The sequence below is a fragment of the Ochotona curzoniae genome, unplaced genomic scaffold, assembly GCF_017591425.1.
Source record: "Ochotona curzoniae isolate NIBS_2020 unplaced genomic scaffold, NIBS_Ocur_1.0 contig_1, whole genome shotgun sequence".
In the NCBI taxonomy this organism is placed as follows: domain Eukaryota; kingdom Metazoa; phylum Chordata; class Mammalia; order Lagomorpha; family Ochotonidae; genus Ochotona; species Ochotona curzoniae.
In genome coordinates, this window is record NW_024464918.1 from 36,905,190 (window position 1) to 36,923,542 (window position 18,353).

At 40.2% G+C, this 18,353-nt stretch overlaps 1 protein-coding gene across 3 annotated transcripts in view; it reads right to left on the minus strand.

Annotated features, from left to right (window-relative positions):
• Positions 1-833: 833 nt before the first annotated feature.
• Positions 834-18,353, minus strand: part of CDKL3 (cyclin dependent kinase like 3) — a 33,349-nt gene continuing 15,829 nt past the window's right edge. The window contains exons 6-13 of one of the 3 annotated variants that reach the window (XR_005883017.1): positions 15,841-15,980; positions 12,835-12,923; positions 12,201-12,354; positions 11,766-12,094; positions 8,435-8,528; positions 5,759-5,912; positions 4,217-4,416; positions 834-1,069 (exon numbers count right to left, since the gene is read on the minus strand). Coding sequence is in view for 2 of the 3 variants with exons in the window: in XM_040971809.1 (XP_040827743.1) it covers positions 2,101-2,123; positions 4,217-4,309; positions 5,759-5,912; positions 8,435-8,528; positions 11,766-12,094; positions 12,201-12,354; positions 12,835-12,923; positions 15,841-15,980 (1,076 nt within the window). In the remaining variant the exon portion in view is untranslated. Of the gene's footprint in view, positions 1,070-2,100; positions 2,124-4,216; positions 4,417-5,758; positions 5,913-8,434; positions 8,529-11,765; positions 12,095-12,200; positions 12,355-12,834; positions 12,924-15,840; positions 15,981-18,353 lie in introns of those variants that run through there. The other 2 variants (XM_040971799.1, XM_040971809.1) reach the window with 2 other exon arrangements.

The window sequence follows — 18,353 nt, forward strand, 5'->3', positions numbered from 1 at the left end:
AATAGAGATGAAACTTTCACTTGCTTTTTCATGTTTATTTAGTAAGAACAAACCTATATAGAGTAATGCAATTTCTCAATTTTTTAAAGAAAAGGACAATTTAGAAGTTTGGTTGTGTTATAATTTAAATGTATGCTACTAGAAATGCAAACCAGAAATCTATGCTAATGCTTTTTGGAGAGGAAAGTCGGGGAGGTCATTTGGGTGGTGTCCCCACCATGGCATGAAGGACCCTGTAAGGAAAGGCAGACCTGAGCCAGCCTGCAGGTTCTATCTGCCCTTTGACCCCTTCCACCACCTCACCACGCAGCCCCTGTCACATGCTAGCACCATATTCGTGGATTTTCTTCAGAACTGTGAGGTTAATAAACTTATATTCTTTACAGATCACTGTGCAGTTATAGCATCATGACGGACTAAGGAAGTAGTGTACCCTCCTGGGTTGGGATATGATTTGTTTTATGAACTAGGATAAGTCTGCAGGCATAAAAGGCACTATCAGATTGAACTACGAAAATGCAAGAGTGCTGGCAATTGTTTGAAAGGGTATAATAATTTAACATTTGAGTATTATATCACTTTGTTATTTTTAAAATACTTTTACTGCTGATCCACAGAACAAATTTTTTCAACATGTATTGATAACAAATAGCTTTTAAAACAACAAGTCAGGTATTTCCTGAAGAACTGAGGTCAGAAAGCCTGGGCGTTCTAGGAGATAACTAACGCCCAGGCTGTGTGACCACGAGAGGCAGAGATCAGTGTAAGCACAGTGCATGTCCTGCGACAGGATGTGACACCACTTAGCAATCATACCAAGAACAGAGGCAGGCAGAGAGGAGATGGATGACTTTATACACTCCCAAGCAAAGCACACAGAGATATTAGAAGAAAGAATAAAACTGAATATACTGTGATAACAAGACAATATGTATGATGTTGCATGGCTGTTGTACATAAAAAAAGGGAAGAGTTGTCAATTTGTATTTTTAAGAGAATTTGAAAGACACTACCAGAAAAAAAATCTGTTCCTCTTCAAATTCTTCCCCTCATAATGGCCATCTCCACCCTAAAATTAGAAACCAAGCTAGTAAGAACCAAGAATAAAAATGTAAAATACTCTGATTATATGTAAATTATTAAATTATAAACATGCCAGTCAGGCTAAAAGATTGGCTTCAATGTTTTGCTTAGTTTCCATCCTTATAAGCAATCTTCACAATATACTTGAGTGCCACTCCAGAATATCTAGTGTTTTTTTTTTCAGAACATCTAGTATTAAAACAAACTCAGAGCTGTGACATACTAGGCTAAGCCTCTGTCTATGGTGCCTGAAACCAGTATGTGTACAAGTTCCAGTCCTATCTGCTCCTTTTGCAATCTCCAGCTCCCTGCATATGCCCTGGGAAAACATCAGAGGATAGCCCAGGCCTTGGGACCCTACACCCACAGAGGAGGCTGACCCCAAGGTAGCTCCTAGCTCTTGGCTTTTGGACTGGCCCAGCTCCAACTACTGCAGCCATTTGAGGAGTGAACCAGCAAGTGGAAGACCTTTCTGTCCCTTTCTCTGTAACTCTACCTTTCAAATAAAAATAAATCCTAAAAAAAAATGAAGTGGTGCAACCAAGGTCACACGGTCATCAGACAGTAGTTTTGTAGTAAATGAGTAAGAAAAAACAAAACAAAACAAACACAAGTGCTTTCAGACATTAAGCTCTCACTTCATCACACATTTAAAACTTATCTTTCTCTAACGAAAAAAGCTCTGAACCAAAGCTAAGGATGGCCAAGACTAAAATAATACATGATCAAATAAAATATGATTTAAAGTAAGCTGCAGTTTTATTAGCATGTAGTAGAAAGGCAGTTTTATAAATTCATGTTCAAATTAAGAATACATTAAAAATTTAAAGATTATAAATTTAGGTGAATATATGTATAGTCACATAAGATTTATGATGTATCTATAGCTCTTTCTAGTCGGCATTTTTGTGCATATAACATAGAAAGGATTTTTTAAAACCATACAGTGATTCTGGGATTCCCTGAATTTTTAGCTGCTGCATTTTCTACTCTATGTCTGATAGGTTCCTCTTCGTTTCAGTTTGTGTATTTCCTGTATTCTAAAAAGTAAATAGAAACAGGACCTTAATTGAGGAAATGGTGAGTGTTTGGCTAAGGAGATACAGCCAGATATAAAATACCTGTACTTTGCACCTGTGGCTTATTTGATAAGTTACAGTGGAACTCTATAATAAAGGTATTGCTCACTCTCATAATCAAACAGAAGTAAAGGTGGTGCTCCTAGGCACCCTTTCTTCCCTCTTATAGAAAGGGAGAGAGGGTCTCTTTCTGGTCAAAATGCCTAATAATGTATGCATGTACTACTTCAATATACTGCTAAGACACTTGAAAGTGTTTACTATACAGTTGCAAAGTACCCAAATCTGATTAATTAAAAACAAGCACCAATGACACATCCAAGAATAGTACAATTAAGTTCCCTATCTCGAATTTTAAAAATGTCCTATTTTCTTAAGACTCTAAATTATAGGCTCCAAATTCTGGACATTTTCTTATTTCTGACATTTAATGTTTATGTTTATCTAACTGAAAGGCAAAACCATGCAACAGAGACCCAGCCAGACACAGTAAGTCATCTTCCTGGTCACCACAGCCATGGTTGAGGCAGGAGCCAAGAAGTCCACCTGGGACTGACGCATGAGTGGCAGGGGCCTGAGCATTCCATCCCAGCCATCAGTGGCTGCCTCTCAGGATACCCTAGCAGGAAGCTGGACTGGAAGCAGAGAAATAGGACTCAAATAGGCACTCTGATACAGGGCGCAGTGTCTCAGAGCCTGCCCTGACACTAATTTAACAAAAATGTTTGTCCTACCCTTACATGGTATTTCAGTCACTTGACAAACTGCTTTTAAAGGACAAATAAACCACGTAACCAACGACGGTGACTTCTGGTTTTGTCTAATAATCTTTCATTTCAAGGTCATTTTTCTTTAAAGTTCATCTTTTCAGGAGGTCCAGTCATAGGAGAATTGTTTACTGACTGATTTTAAAGTGACAGAACAATCTTAGGAGCTTGATTTTCTTGTATTAGAATATAATTTCAGTTCCTGGGAGCTCTCGTAGGTCAGCAGGAGGAGCACACGCAACATGGGACCATTCTGTCAGGAACCCTACTCCACCCAGTCATTCAAATTACGTGTACATGAGTAAGTCACCTAAAGGTCAACATTTAAAGCCACCTTACAACTTTATGAACTCAAGCATAACCACTAACAGCTGCCTTGTTGTACAGTATTTATTTTCGGTAAAGTGAACTGTGGAGTTAACAAGTTCTAGACCAAGATGAATACACAGCCCTAATGTCACTATGAGAATACACCTAACAGTGTCTGATAACTCACTCCAATGTTTCAGAGACTGGTTTTCTTTAAAATGTCTTCTTAAAAAGCTTCATATCAGGTTTTATAGATTTTTAACTTATTGACATTTCCTTAGTAAATATGCAAAATTTCATTATTTACAACATGTAATTCATTTGACTTTAAAAAAACAGAGATAATGCGGTTCCTAAATCACACAAAGAGCTCATGGGTGTGGATGAAAAGGCCATCTACAGCACATTTTAATTAGGACAGTGCTCTGCAGTCTCCTTCCCTTTTAAGAGCATTTTAAGGGAGTATCAATTTGGGTACTGAACACTACAAGATTTCCAAGCAAAATTCAGTTTCTTTGTGGTGGGCAGGATCTGGGGATATTTCAGCAAGATTACTGATACGTAGTGGTAAAAACAGAGAGATGGCGGGATAGAGGGGGAAATGGAGAGAGAACAAGGAAGGAGAATGCTGCAAGTTCCAATGTGCTGCTGCTGAGTCAATCATACCACACCACGTTTGTTCTCGCCGGCAGGGTTTACCTGCCTGACGCGTGACAATACTCACAGCAGAGCTACTACTTTTCCTGGGGACATAGTTCAACATTCACATAAGAGCTGGCACTCACTGCCCCAAGAAGTACTTCTAAAAACTGTTAGTAACTGATTATTTTTGAAGATATTGACATGTTTCCAGAGTCCAAGGATTGCAAATTTTCATGTTTTTTATCAGTTTTCTAACAGTAACAACTAAATGAATAAACTGAGAAAAACTCTACGTAACATTTCTTAAAAACACTATGAAACAAAAGCAAGTGTTACCTCTTGTTTTTCCTGATTTTGGTCGATGTGAAGTTTGTATTTTAGACAAATCTGTTTTCTTTGAATCCTTCTTCAGCATTTTTATCTGTTTAACTTTTGCAAAATATATAAAATAATGATAATTTGTTATTCCTAGCTTGAAACTTTACTTTCAAGAATTTCAAAAGATTATGACGTCCACTGAAGTCACAATTATTCACCTGATAACGTCAAAGAAAGTCTATCAGTATTTAAAGGAGACATGCGAACAGACAAGTGGTGCAGCAGTCAGGGTGCTCCTTGGGCAGCCCTCATCAGCTTCACTCTTGGGCCCAGTTTCCTGCTCAAGTACCCAGTGGATGGCAGCAGGTGACAGCCCAAGTCCTTGCCCTCTGCCAACCACATGGGAGACGTGCATGCAACGGCTCAATTGGCTAATCCTCCCCCTTCAAGCTCCGAGATACTATATGGGTACTGGTTCATGTCCTGCCTGCTCCACCTCCCATCCAGCTCCCTGTTTGTGGCCTGGGAAAGCAGCAGAAGGAAGCCTAAAGCCTTGGGACCTGACACCCAAGTGGGAGACCTGGAAGAGGCTCTGGTTCCTGGCTTTAGATAAGCTTAGTTCCAGCCATTGCAGCTACTTGGGGAGTAAACCCATGGATGAAAGATCTTTCTGTCTCTCCTTCTCTCTGTAGATCTGCCTTTCCAATGAAAATAAATAAATCTTCAAAAAAATTATACTCTTGCTATTATATTAACTTTTCACAAGATGTCACTATTCTTCAAAGAAACATTTACTCAAGGCCATAAAATAGCTTCACTTTAAGATAAACTGTAGAGTAATAAATCTTAAGCTCCTGAATCCTTGGGTGCCTGAAGCACAGCTAACATTCTTGCCCTTGGTTGTACAGCTGCTCCGGGAGGATTACAAAGGGAAGTGACTCCAGATAGGCCATGCAGCCAAAACCACCTTCCTCAAACACTGTCCCCCTAACAACCCTAAACAAATTAAAAACCTACTCTCTTAAAGGCTGTCCTAAACTACCTTTAAAATTATTTTCTCTAAATTCCACTCCTTGCTTGACAAGGGGAAGAAAACCTCATGCATTGAAAATCTTTCTCTCAGTACTTCACTATATTTTAGCTCCATTACATTTACAAGTTATTTATTTTAAAATTATTTTTAAAAGATTTAGTTTACTTATTTGAAATTCAGAGTTATAGGGAGATGATATATGGGGAGAGAGAGAGAGAGAGATCTTCCATCCCCAATGATTGCAATGGCAGGGGCTGGGCCAGGCTGAAGTCAGAAGCCAAGAGCCAGAAACTTCATCTAGGTCTCATGTTGCTACAGAGGCTCAAGCACTTGGACCATCCTCTGCTGTTTTCCAAGGATGTTAGCAGTGAGATGGACTGGAGGTGGAGCAGCCAGGACTCAAACTGGTGCCCATGTGGAATATTGGTGCTGCATGTGGCAATCTGTTATACCACAGCACCAGCCCCAAGATATACTGTAAATTTATATCATCCGGAGATTTGTAAAACTATGTAAAATATATGTACCTTCCATTCCTTTCATCTCCTTAGACTGTATTGTGAAAGGCAATTCTGGGAAATGAAATTCCTTTCTGTCAGGTCTGGAAAAATTCACCTTCCTTTTGTTTCCAATTGCCATCTGGCCACTTTGACCCTTAAATACATTCTTCTCTATTTGGCTCTAAATAAACAAACAGACAAGAGTTAGTTTGAAGAAACATATGCATGACTATCTGTAGAAGACTAACTCCACAACTGCCTACCATTTGGATAACAGAAGACAGCCATAAAATTTATTTAAAAAAAATAGAAAGCTATAATCTTAACTTTTAAATAATAAAAAAGCTTATTTGCTTGAAAGTCTTACAGAGAGAGCAAGTAAGAGAGAAATCAGACAGAACTCTTCCATCTGTTAATTTCCTCCTCAAATACCCATTAAAGTCACAGCTATGCCAGATTGAAGCCGGGGAGCCAGGATCTCAATTCTGGTCTCCTTTGTGGGGTACAGGGACCCAAATCCTTGAACTATTATCCCTGCCTTACAGGATGTATAGTAGCAGTAAGCTGGAATCAGGAACAAAGTCAAGTCCAGACATTTAGTTTTGAGAATCAGGTATCCAAAGTGGTATCATAAAGGCTAGGCCAAACATCTGTCCCCTAACTTTAATCTTCACTACATTTACTACACCCTGAACCAAGTGTTTCAGTTAATTTTACTAGCAACCTATTTTTCTATTATAGAATGACATGTTTTATAGTCATTGAGGAAAAAAACACAAAACAAACAACAACATCCTATTTGTGTACCCAGCACCTGTAAAATTTTGGTATTATCTATTTTTGCTCTCTTCACAACAGTACATAAAAATATTTCATAGTCAATGAGTGCTTCCACAATGTAATGATGTAATGTACGATGTCCCACTGTAAGGCTATGACTAACGTTCTTTCACACACACACATACACTTAGGTTTATGTATTTGAATGGCAGTGTGACATAGGGAGAAGGAGAGACAAAGAAAGATCTGCTACATGCTGGCTTATTCCCCCAAATGACTAGAACAGCCAGGAATGGGCCAGGACAAAGCCAGGAGTAAGGAACTCCATCTGGGTCTACCACACGGGTGGTAGGGGTCCAAGCACTTGGGCCATCTTCTGCTGCTTTCCCAGGGAGGCAGGGAGCTGGACCAGAAGTAGAATAAGTTAGAACTCAAAGCAGTGTTCCTAAAGGTGGCTGTTCTTACTCAATCACTTGTTCTTAGATAGGTTTTTACTGTTTTTAATTAAAAATATTTTTTTGAAGGGCAGAGGGACAGGAGATAGGGAACAAGCCAAGCTGGGAGGTAGACACTCAATACAGATTTTCCACATGGGCGAGAAACAAGGACCCAAGAACCTGAAGCCTCCCAAGAACCATGTTACCTCCCAGTGTATTTATTAGCAGGATACTGGAATCTAGAGTAGAGCTGGGACTTGAATCCAGGCAGTATAATACAAGATGTTGTTGACCCAACCAATACCAAACATTTAACTACCACACCAAATGCCCTTCCTTCAATATTCCACTATAAATAACACATTCAATTTGAATGAAACTATTTTCCTTTGTTAGAAAGAAAGAAAGAAAGAAAGAAAGAAAGAAAGAAAGAAAGAAAGAAAGAAAGAAAGAAAGAAAGAAAGAGAAAATAGGGAAATAAAGCAACACTGATTATTATTTTTTTCTGCTAAAAGGTAAGTTATATTTCTTTGGCAAGTGCTTTTGATCAATCTACTAAGAAAAAAAATTTTTTGGAAGTAGAAATCCATAAGTTCTTATGTCTTTAAAAGATCTTTTTATGTATGTATGTATGTATGTATGTACTTGAAAGCCAGTAAGACAGAGAGACAAAATTCTTCCATCCACTGGTTCATTCTCCAGATCCTGCAACAGCCAGGGGTGGACCAAGGCCAAAGTCAGGAGATCTATCATAATCTTCAATGTAGGTAGCAAGAACCCAAACCCTTGGTCTATCATCTATTGCCTCCTGAGCTCATGAGCAGGAAGCTGGATGAGATGCAGAGGAGCCAGGTCTCAAACTGACACTCATATGCAGGATACAGCTGTTCCAAATGGCAGCTTCATGTGCTGTACAACTCACCTGCCCCTCCTGTGAATTTTCAGGGTAGAAACCTTAAGAACAAGTCATACATTAAGTGCATGGATAAGGGATCAGCACCATGGCAAGATAGACTAAATCTCCACATGTGATGCTGGCATCCCACATAGGCACTGGCCTGTGTCCTGGCTATTCCACTTCTCATCCAGCACCCTGCTCACAGCCTGAGAAAGCAGTGGTGGATGGTCCTAGGCCTTGGGACCCTGCACCCACGTGGGAGATACACAGCAAGCTCGTAGTTCCTGGTTTCAGATCAGCTCAGCTCTTGCTGTTGTGGATATGTTGTGGAGTAAACCAGAGGATAGAAGATCTCTGTCTCTCCATTTCTCCTTCTCTTTGTAACTTGTTTGAATAAAAATAAATCTTTTTAAAAATGCATAAATAAGAAAACATAAATTAACTAAAACTGTGAAAGCTCTAAGGAAATGATAGCTTATCTGTAAATCAAACAAAATTTAAAGCAAAATTTTTACAGTGTTAGAGCCCCCAAAGCTTAAAAAAAGAAGAAAGGGAGGCCCCATTGGAACAACTAGCTTCTTGCCTTACTTGCACGGGACCTCCATCCTCCTGCCTGTTGTCAGACACAGCTTGTCCAACATACTGTAAGGAAGTGCGTCTCCTTTTTGCTCTTTCAGCTAACCTGTTATTCAAAAATGAATGAGAAATTATCAGAACTCCCCCCACAGTGCCTTTATCTGCAAGAACAAATAAGTTACAGCATGAAAACTTACTGTTTGAACAGTGAGCACCAAAATGCAAAGTTCAGCCCTCAAGTGCTCCAAGGGGGCAACACAGGACCATAGGGAGAGAAGTATCACCCGGCTAACACAGTGGTGACAGTCCTCTGATGGAGTCACTCCTGCTGCAAAACTGGTTCCCTTCTGCATTTTCTGAAGCTGGATCTCCTAAGCACTGGGTTTCCCAGTTTAGGAGCTTGCTGTTCAAGATCTGCTCACCACAATTACTGGCATCAGCATGACCGCATGGTGCAGCCTGCTCTACCTCTGGACTGACACAGATCAGGGCACTGGCCCACCTCTGCAGCCCAAACCTGACTGCTGGAATTTGCTTGGGCTAGTGAATGCAGTTTCCTCACCTAGATTCACAGTTGTCTCCCTACATTGAGCCTTGGTCCAAATTCCTTGTTAGACAAATCCTCAGCAGAGGTCACACCGCTTATGATTAAGTGGACTCATATTAAGTGCACTGTTTTTCAAACTCTTTCGGAGGCTAAATGCAAAACTGGCTCAATAGAATATTTGAACTTGAAAAGCCACTTAACTATAAAGAAAAAAAATTGTTTTATATCCTTTCTCCATTAAGAGAATTTGCTATAAAACAAAGTTCACTTTATTTGTTTCCAAAAGGTTGGTGTGCTAGAACATTGGTCTCTACTGATGACAATGTAGAGAGGTGGCAAAACTTAGAAGGGGTGGGGACTTGGGAGAACTGATTTGGTATTTAAGGACAACTCACAGTGGTTGGGTAGGGAAGGAGGTAGAGGACACAAGGATGGCTCAGTAGCTAATCCTCCACTTAAAGCACCAACATCCCATATGGACGCCTGTTCATGTCCCGGATGTTCCACTTCCCATCCAGCTCTCTGGTTAAAGACTATAAAAGCAGCTGAGGGGCCCAGCGCGGTGGCGCAAGTGGTTAAGGTCCTCGCCTTGCATGCCCGGGATCCCATATGGGCGCCGGTTCTATCCCAACTGCCCCGCTTCCCTTCCAGCTCCTTGCTTGTGGCCCGGGAAAGCAGTCGAGGACGGCCCAAAGCTTTGGGACCCTGCACCCGTGTGGGAGACCCAGAAGAGGCTCCTGGCTTCGGATTGACATAGCATCGGCCCGTTGTGGTCACTTGGGGAGTGAATCATCGAATGGAAGATCTTCCTCTCTGTCTCTCCTCTCTGTATATCCGCCTTTCCAATAAAAAAAAATAATAATAAAAACAAATCTTTTAAAAAAAAAAAGCAGCTGAGGATGGCACAAAGCCTCGGGACCCTGTACCAACACAGGGGAACTGGAAGGAACTCCAGGCTTCAGATCAGCTCAGTTCCAGCTGTTCCTGCTGCCATTTGGGGAATGAACCAGCAGATAGAAGATCTTTCTATCTGTCTCTCCATAAATCTGTCTTTCCAATAAAAATAAGTAAATCTTTGAGAGAGAGAGAGGGAGAAGGCTGGTTCTAAGAGCTGAGCTGTGCATAGCCTCTCTCTGCTTGCTCATTCACTGCGTTGTGACCTTTCCTCTGTACATGGGCCGCAATTACCACCCTCCATCAGATGGCAGGCTACAGGAGTCTCCAAAACTATGTGCTGAAGTAAACCACCCTCCTGCCTAAAAAGCCTTTCTCAGATATTTTAGTTAAGGTAATAAAAAGGTGACTCAAGGATATATATAAAAATCACATTTACAGTGTCTGTAAACTAAACTTGAAAAAGATGTTATATTTATATAACAGATCATTTGCTGAGGACTTCTTTTGAATGTTGTAAAAGAAATTAACCTTTCTTAGCAATACTGATGTTTAATTTGTCACTAATAGTATCTTTTTGAAACAACTTTTTTTTTTTAAGTCTCTTAGAAAAGTGTCTTTTTTTTTTTTTAAGAGAAACACAATGCTGTGACCTAAGTTCTTGTGTATGCCCTGGAGACTCATTCTGTTTTGTTTCTATAACAAAAAACTGAGGCTGGATACTTTAAAAAGAAAAGAGGGCTCGGAGTGATAGCATAGCAGTTAAAGTCCTTGCCTTGAACACGCCCGGGATCCCATATGGGCACCAGTTCTAATCCTGGCGGCCCCACTTCCCATCCAGCTCCTTCACTGTGGCCTGGGAAAGCAGTTGAGGACAGCCCAAAGCTTTGGGACCCTGTTCCAGGGTGGGAGACCTGGAAGAGACTCCTGCCTTCTGGCTTTAGATTGGCTCAGCTCCAACCGCTGCGGCTGCTTGGGGAGTGAACCATTGGAGGGCTGATCTTCCTCTCTGTCTCTCCTTCTCTCTGTAGATCTGCCTTTGCAATAAAAAAAAAATCTTTAAGAAAAAAAAAAAGAAAAGAGATTTGCCATTTGGGGAGTGAACCAATAGATGGAAGATCTCTTTTTTCTCTCTCTTTGCATCTCTCCATCTTTCTCTGTAATTCTGCTTTTCTTTTTTTAAATTTAATTTTATTATTGTTATTATTATTATTATTTATTGATCACATTGTATGATGACACATAGTTCTATAAGTACTGGGATTTCCCCCAGCCCTCCCCACCCCCATGGTGGTCTCCTCCACTTTGCTGTGAAACCACAGTTCAAGTTCAGTAATTCTGCTTTTCAAATAAATAAATCTTTTTTTAAGAAAAAGATTTATTGGGAACACAGATTTTACAGAGAGGAGAGACATTGGGCTCACTCCCCAAGTGACTGCAGCAGCTGGAGCTGAGTCGACCCAGAATCAGGAGCCAGGAGCTTCTTCCAGGTCTCCCACGTGGATACAGGGTCCCAAGGCTTTGGGCTTTCCTCTATTACTTTCCCAAGTCACAAGCAGGGAGCTGCAAGGGAAGCGGAACAACCAGGACATGAATCCATGCCCATATGGGATCCTGGCACTTGGAAATGGAAGATTAGCAAGTAGAGCCATTGTGCCGGTCCCCAAGGAACCACCTTCTAAGACATACCTCAATGACCCAAAGGGCCTACTTCCTAGATGGCATAATTAGATCAAATTTCCAATGAGTCATTACCATTAATTCACTATTACCACAGGATTATAGGGCCCAATCCCCCATATACACGAACCTTTGGGGGACACCCACACTATTGTCCAAATCATAACAATCATTATGAGGAATACCACATGGCTTAGGTCTGTGCTCTGTTAACAATCTCACCTTGAACTGGGGTGGGAAAAATTAGAATTGAGAGTAGTAGTCATCAAATTACTGGAAGTTAGGTTAATGGGTGGCATTGTCATACAGCTTCCAGAAGGCAGATCCTCTCTCGTGCCATTAGGATTGGTGCTTGGATTGACACAGCTTGGGGGTTCCGTGACTGCAGGTCTGCTGTCTTCAGCCACAGCATGAGCACCTTCAAGTGCTTTCTGCTGACAACTTCCATCCTCATGCTCCGTCTTTTTTGGCTCTGAAAGATCTACTTTTCCTCCTTTAACTTTAACAACTCTGACTTTGGCCTCCTTGGGCTTTTTTTCTCTTTCCATTTCCTGGGATAGATACATTAAAAATCTTAGCCATTAGAAATTATTTTTGTCTTTACAAAGCTAACTGTAACACAATTAAATGCAGAGATGTAAGAACAAAAATCCTTACCCTTTTCAAAACAGAACTACTTAGCAATGTATTGGTAAACATTGGTTTGCTTCCATCTTCTTTAAATTCATTTTCTTTATAGTATGTCTTTGGTTTAATGAATGAATTGACTCTTGCCTCTTGTAGTAACTTAGCTTTCAGTTCTGGTATAAATCTAATAAAATAAGCAGTATCAACCAATATTCTTTATTTAGAGAGGCAGAAAATTGTAAGACAGCATAACATTAAAATTTGATTACTGGCATCTTTTAAAAATTTGACTTTGCAAATATATCATATAGAACTCCTACAGAAAAGACATAAATGAACTATATCCTTTGAGTCAGAGGTCTAATAGGAATAAAGCTAAAAGTATTGTTTACTTAACATTACCGATGGTCTAAGATGACATTGAAATTTCAGTACATTTAGAGCCAAGCACATTGTCAAGAATATTATAACGTAGTGAATATTAGTCACTACTTTTATTATCAGTTTTCATCTGTGACACCTATAAATCTACCATATTATCTAATGACTTAATACTTGACTAAAAAATAAGCACAATTCATATTAATCTAAGAAGCAATTCTCTTCCTAACAGAATTTCATAAAACAAAATTCTAAAAACATCACATTGATTCAAAATGCTTACTTTTCAATAAATCCATCTCTAGTAAAATATTCATGATGCAAAAGATCAGTAGATGATATCCTCTCAGCAGGATCAATTTGCAAGCAAGCCTAGAAAAAAATTAAATAATTGTATGATCAGTTAACTTTAAACAAAACAATTTGTTCATTCATTTGACAAATGAACAAACAATCAGTTACTCAGAGCTAAAAAAAAGTTTCTCAAGTGTTATTAAATTGCTAGAATTTCTGACAATAACTTTTGATCATTTATTCTCCTAAGAATTTACAGTATTATAATAGCTAGTGGTGCTATGATTCCAGCCAAAACAGAGGTCAACCTATGTTGGCTGGATTTGAAATTTTGATTTCATTTGTCAGTCTTATGAGGTCAAAAGTTCATGGGTAATCATTTGTATTTTACATATCTGGCATAGTCTGTGAGTACTGAGACTAAAATACATAAGCCTTTCCTTAAAGATTTACTTATTTTTAAAAAAGATTTACTTATTTTTATTGGAAAGGTAGATACACAGAGGAGGAGACAGAGAGGAAGATCTTCCATCTGATTATTCACTCCCCAAGTGACCTCAATGGCTACAGCTGCACTGATCCGAAGGCAGGAGCCAAGAACTTTTTCCAGGTCTCCCATGTGGGTGCGGCGTCCCAAGGCTTTGGGTTGTTCTTGACTACTTTCCCAGTCCACAAGCAGGGAACTGGGTGGGAAGCGGGGCAGTTGGGATTAGAACTGGTGCCCATATGGGATTCCAGCACTTGCAAAGCGAGGACTTTAGCCACTAGGCTACTATGCCAGGCCCTGTGTTATCTTCAGCCACTAGGCCATCATGCCAGACCCGAGATTTACTTATTTGTTTTTATTGGAAAGGCAGATTTACATAGAGAAGGAGAGACAGAAAGATCTTCCATTTGTTGGTCCATTCCCCACACGGATACAACAGTTGAAGCTGAACCGATCGAAGGCAGGAGCCAGAAGTTTCTTCCAGGTCTCCCATGCAGGTGCAGGGTCTCAAGGCTTTGGGTCATCCTCAACTGCTTTCCCAGTCCATAATCAGGGAGCTGAACAAGAAGTGGAACAGCTAGGACTTAAATCGACACCCCTATGGGATCCTAGCTCTTGCAGGGTAGAGATTAGCCAATTGAGCCATTGTGTAAGGCCTGAGATTTACTTATTTTAAAGTCAGAGAGAAGAAGAGACAGGTCTTCTACCTGCTGGTTTCCTCCCCACATATCCCCAACAGCTAGATCTTAGCCAAAACAAGGCCAGGAGCCAGGAACTCTGTCCTGGTTTCCAACATGGGTTGCAAGGAAGCCAGGTACTTGGGCCAAGATCTGCTGCCTACCCACATGCATTTTTAGCAGGAAGCTGGGTTATAAGGATTAAAATTCTAGTTTGGGGGCAGCATTGTGGCTGCTTTGTAACACTCCTATGTGGGAGCTCTGATTCATGTCTTGGCTGCTCTTTTAAAATGTTACCAAAAATGCTTTTTATCTAAAAAGAAGTGAGAATAATTAGCGTTTTTGGACAGTTACTCAGGACGCTGGGCTATGCACATTCCCAACTCTTTCTCTCTCTCTCTTAACTGAACCATTTATTTGAAAATGAGAGTCATATGGAGAAACAGAGTGGGAACTTCACTCCTCAGATGGCTAAAAAGGCCAGTGCTGAGCCAGGCCAAGCCAGGAGTCACAAGCCTTATCCAGGTCTCCCACACTGAGTTACTAAAGCCTGGGTACTTAAACCATCCTCTGCTACTTTCCCCAGGCACATTAGCAGGGAGCTGGACTGGAAGTGGAGCAGCCAGGACACCTACTGTTTGTTCACATGGGATGCTGGCATCACTGGCAGCATAGTTGCTAGGACACAATGCCAGCCCAAGATGTCACCTTACTAAATACTCTAGCCCCAAAGCTAAGTATGGCTACTGCCATTTTGAAGCCCAGTAAATTGAGCAACAGAGATTAATCCACTTGTCCAAAGCTGCACATTAATTAGTGCCCACATTCAAGTTTTCAATACAGTTTGTGTGATTCCCAGTCCTTTCTTTAAGTACTATAATGACAATTCTGAAATTTAGGGAACCACAATCATTTTCAAAGGCTTTACATTAGAAATAAATTACTTGTGGCACTGCGGTCCAGCAGGTAAGCTGCCATCTGCTGTGCTGATATCTCGTACAGGTGCTTTTTCAAGTCTAAGTTACTATACTCCTAGTTCAGCTCCCTGCTAATATCCTGTGAAAGCAGCAGAGGATAGCCAAAGGTCTTAGGAACCTGCACCCAAATGGGAGACTTGGAGGAATCTCCTGACTTTGGATCAGCTCATCTATTGCAATGGCTATTGCAACCATTTGGGGAGTAAACCAGCACATGGAAGACATCTCTCTCTCCCTTCTCTGAAAATCTCTTTCCAATAAAAATAAATATACCTTTTAAAAAAGGAATAAATTACCGTAATTTTCCCTGTGAAAAGAAACTGGTTAGAGAAAAGAAAGAAAAGCTATTTTACTTTTCACAGTAAATACATTTTACATTTTGGATTCTGTATAAAATACACCTAGTTTAAATAAAAATCAAATTTTAAAATAACAAAAAAAGGCTAGATGCTTTCAACAATTCAAGGTAAATTTTGGAACTGATCAGTCTTCCAAAATTAACATTGCAGTTGCCAATGGCTTGTGGACGGCTTCGGATTCTACAATACAGAGAGTCCTAATTTAGCTGGAGAAGACAGTAAAAGCTGAGGATAAACACAGTAAGTGCTTTGAATTGTCAGTTCATCCCTAGTGATTAGCAGGATTAGGATAAACTGAAAATAATAAATATATCTCAAGATGTTTCCATTCTAATAGTCTATACATTTTAATTTATCTGCATTATAGGTATAACCTTCAACAGATAATAATATTACTTTAGGAACTCTTACAGAATTTCATTAAAGTAATATTTTTAAATAATATTGTAATTTATGCAAATTTCTCGGATGTAAGTTCTTAATTCTTTAACATACATGAACTATGTCTGCCAGCAATCCATTAAGTTTTGGGTATTTTTTCCTTGCATTCTTGGGGTGTTGAACTTGAGGAAGGACCACTCCAGCAAAAATGGGATTCTTAGAAAAGATACTCTGCAAGTGAGGTGTCAAATTGCCTGAAAAGAGAATACATATAACAACAACAAAACATAGTAGTGAGTCTGCAATCAAAATAATTAAACTGCTTTGTAGACAGATTTGAAGGTGCCAAGAAGTGGAAGTAGAAATGGCTTTTCCCCTATAGGTAAGCCCTGGCAAAGACACGGACGTCTCACCCCAGAGCCTGGATCTGACGCCCCTGTGTAGCTCCTGACCCCAGCTTCCTGCTGGTACAGACCATGGCAGGCAGAGGTGATAGCTCATTTAGTTAGATTCCTGCTACCCATGTCATAAATCTGAACTGTTTCTGACCTCCAGTTTCAGCCTCAGTCAGGGACCCTTACATTTGGGAAGTAGACAAGTGGATCAGAGCTCTTTCTTTCTCTGCCTTCTGCCTCTCAAGGAAATAACTAAAATATAAAACAATTAGCTAATTATCACCTAGAAAAGCAGCAGAAGATATTCCAAGAACTCATGCCCTTGAAACCCGCTGGAAGACTTAGATGAAGCTCCTGGGTCCTGGCTTTAGTCTGGCCAGGTCCTGATCATTGCAGCCATCTGGTGGGTCTGAAATCTCTTCCCCAACCCCATTATTGTTTCAAATAAAATAAATCAATCCTAACAAATAAATAAAAATGAAATAAAGAATCACAGCTACAGTGTGTGGCCAGTGTTAAAAAGGTGAACAATAATCTGAATATTAAAACTGAAGTGTTCTCCAGTAATCTGTTGACAGCACACAGGCAGTAGAATATCCAAAAGAACCAAGTTTGTTTTCTGCTTCCAAACTGTAAGACATGTAATGCTATCAGGAAGCACAGATTTTAATTTTTAGATATTTACTTATTGTTATTTAAATGGTGTTAAGTACAAAGTTCTCATCAGCAAAAAAGTGTGAATGAAGCCTTATTCAAAATAGCTAAAATATTTAAATTCTTTAGAATTTAAAATATTGCTTGGGCCAGCATTATAGAACAGCAGGTTAAACCACTGATTCCAACTCTAGCATGCCTTATCAGAGTCCCTGTTTGAGTCCCAGCTGCTCTGCTAATGCAACTACCTCGGAAAGCAGAAAGCTTAAGACAAGACGACCCAAGTACTCGGATCCTTGCCACCCACATGGGAGATCAAGGGAGAATTCCAGACTTTCAGCTTCAGCCTGACCCATTCCCTATCAGCGCAGCCATTTAGAGAAGGAACCAGAGGATGGAAAGTGTGTGTGTGTGTGTGTGTGTGTGTGTGTGTGTGTGTGTGTGTGTGACTGCCTTTCAAATAACATTTTCTTTAAAAAGAAATAAACATATTGCAAACAAGAGACAAGGACACATACTAGTAGTAGAATAGGCAAAACTATACACAGGGGTGAAAAGAACCATGTTTCAGGGGCCAGTGTTGTAGCACAGCCAAGTTAAATCACCTCCTGCAATACATCCCATATCAGCTATCAGTTGAGTTCTGGCTACTCTGCTTCTGATCCAGCTTTCCACTCAACTGCCTGGGAAAGCAGCAGAAGATGCTCTAAGAATCTGGGCCCCTGCGACCATGCCAGAGACCCAGATGGAGTTTCTGACTTCTGGCTTTCGCCTGGCCCACCCCTGACTATGGCAGGCATTTGGGGAATGAACCAGCAGATGGAACACCTCTCTCTCTCCCTCCCTCTGTCTCTTCCTCTATCTCTTGTTCTCTCAAATACCTATAAACAAATGTTAAAAAACGAAAGCAGAAACATGTTCTGTCATCAGTTTTGGCCTGGACACTGAATAACTCCCCATTTGTGTGCCTAGGCTTCTCCAACTGTAAAATCACAGAACTAACCTCATTACTGCTGTCTCTTTTTAACAGCAAACACACAGCCAGAATTTGAAAACACATAAAACGACTATGACACCTTAAAGAAAATAATTTTTATTTTCAATTTTATTTCAAAGGCAGAGAGAAAGACAGAGATCTTTCTTTTGTGGGTTCACTTTCTAAATGTCCCCAAAAGCCTGGCCTTGGCCAGGCCAAAGTCAGCAACTCAGAACTCCAGCTGGGTTTCTCACTAGAGTCATCATCTCTCAAGATACACATTAGAGGAAACTGGGTGGCAAACAACACCAGGACTTGAACCACGCACTGTGATAATGGGACATGGGCATCCCGACCAGCAAATGAATGACTGTGCCATATGCCTGCAGCAAGAGTGAGGCTGCATCTTAAAACAGCACTCATTTAGATTTTGCTATTTTTTTTATAATTGTTCACAATATTTTCCTTGTCATCTAATAGATACACGATCCTGAGCAGTTTCCCAGGCACACACAGGGTATCTCAAAATCCTAACTCATAAATACTAAAAAAAAAAAAAAAATCACTGAATTGCCTACCATTTGCAAGCCTAACCATCAGAA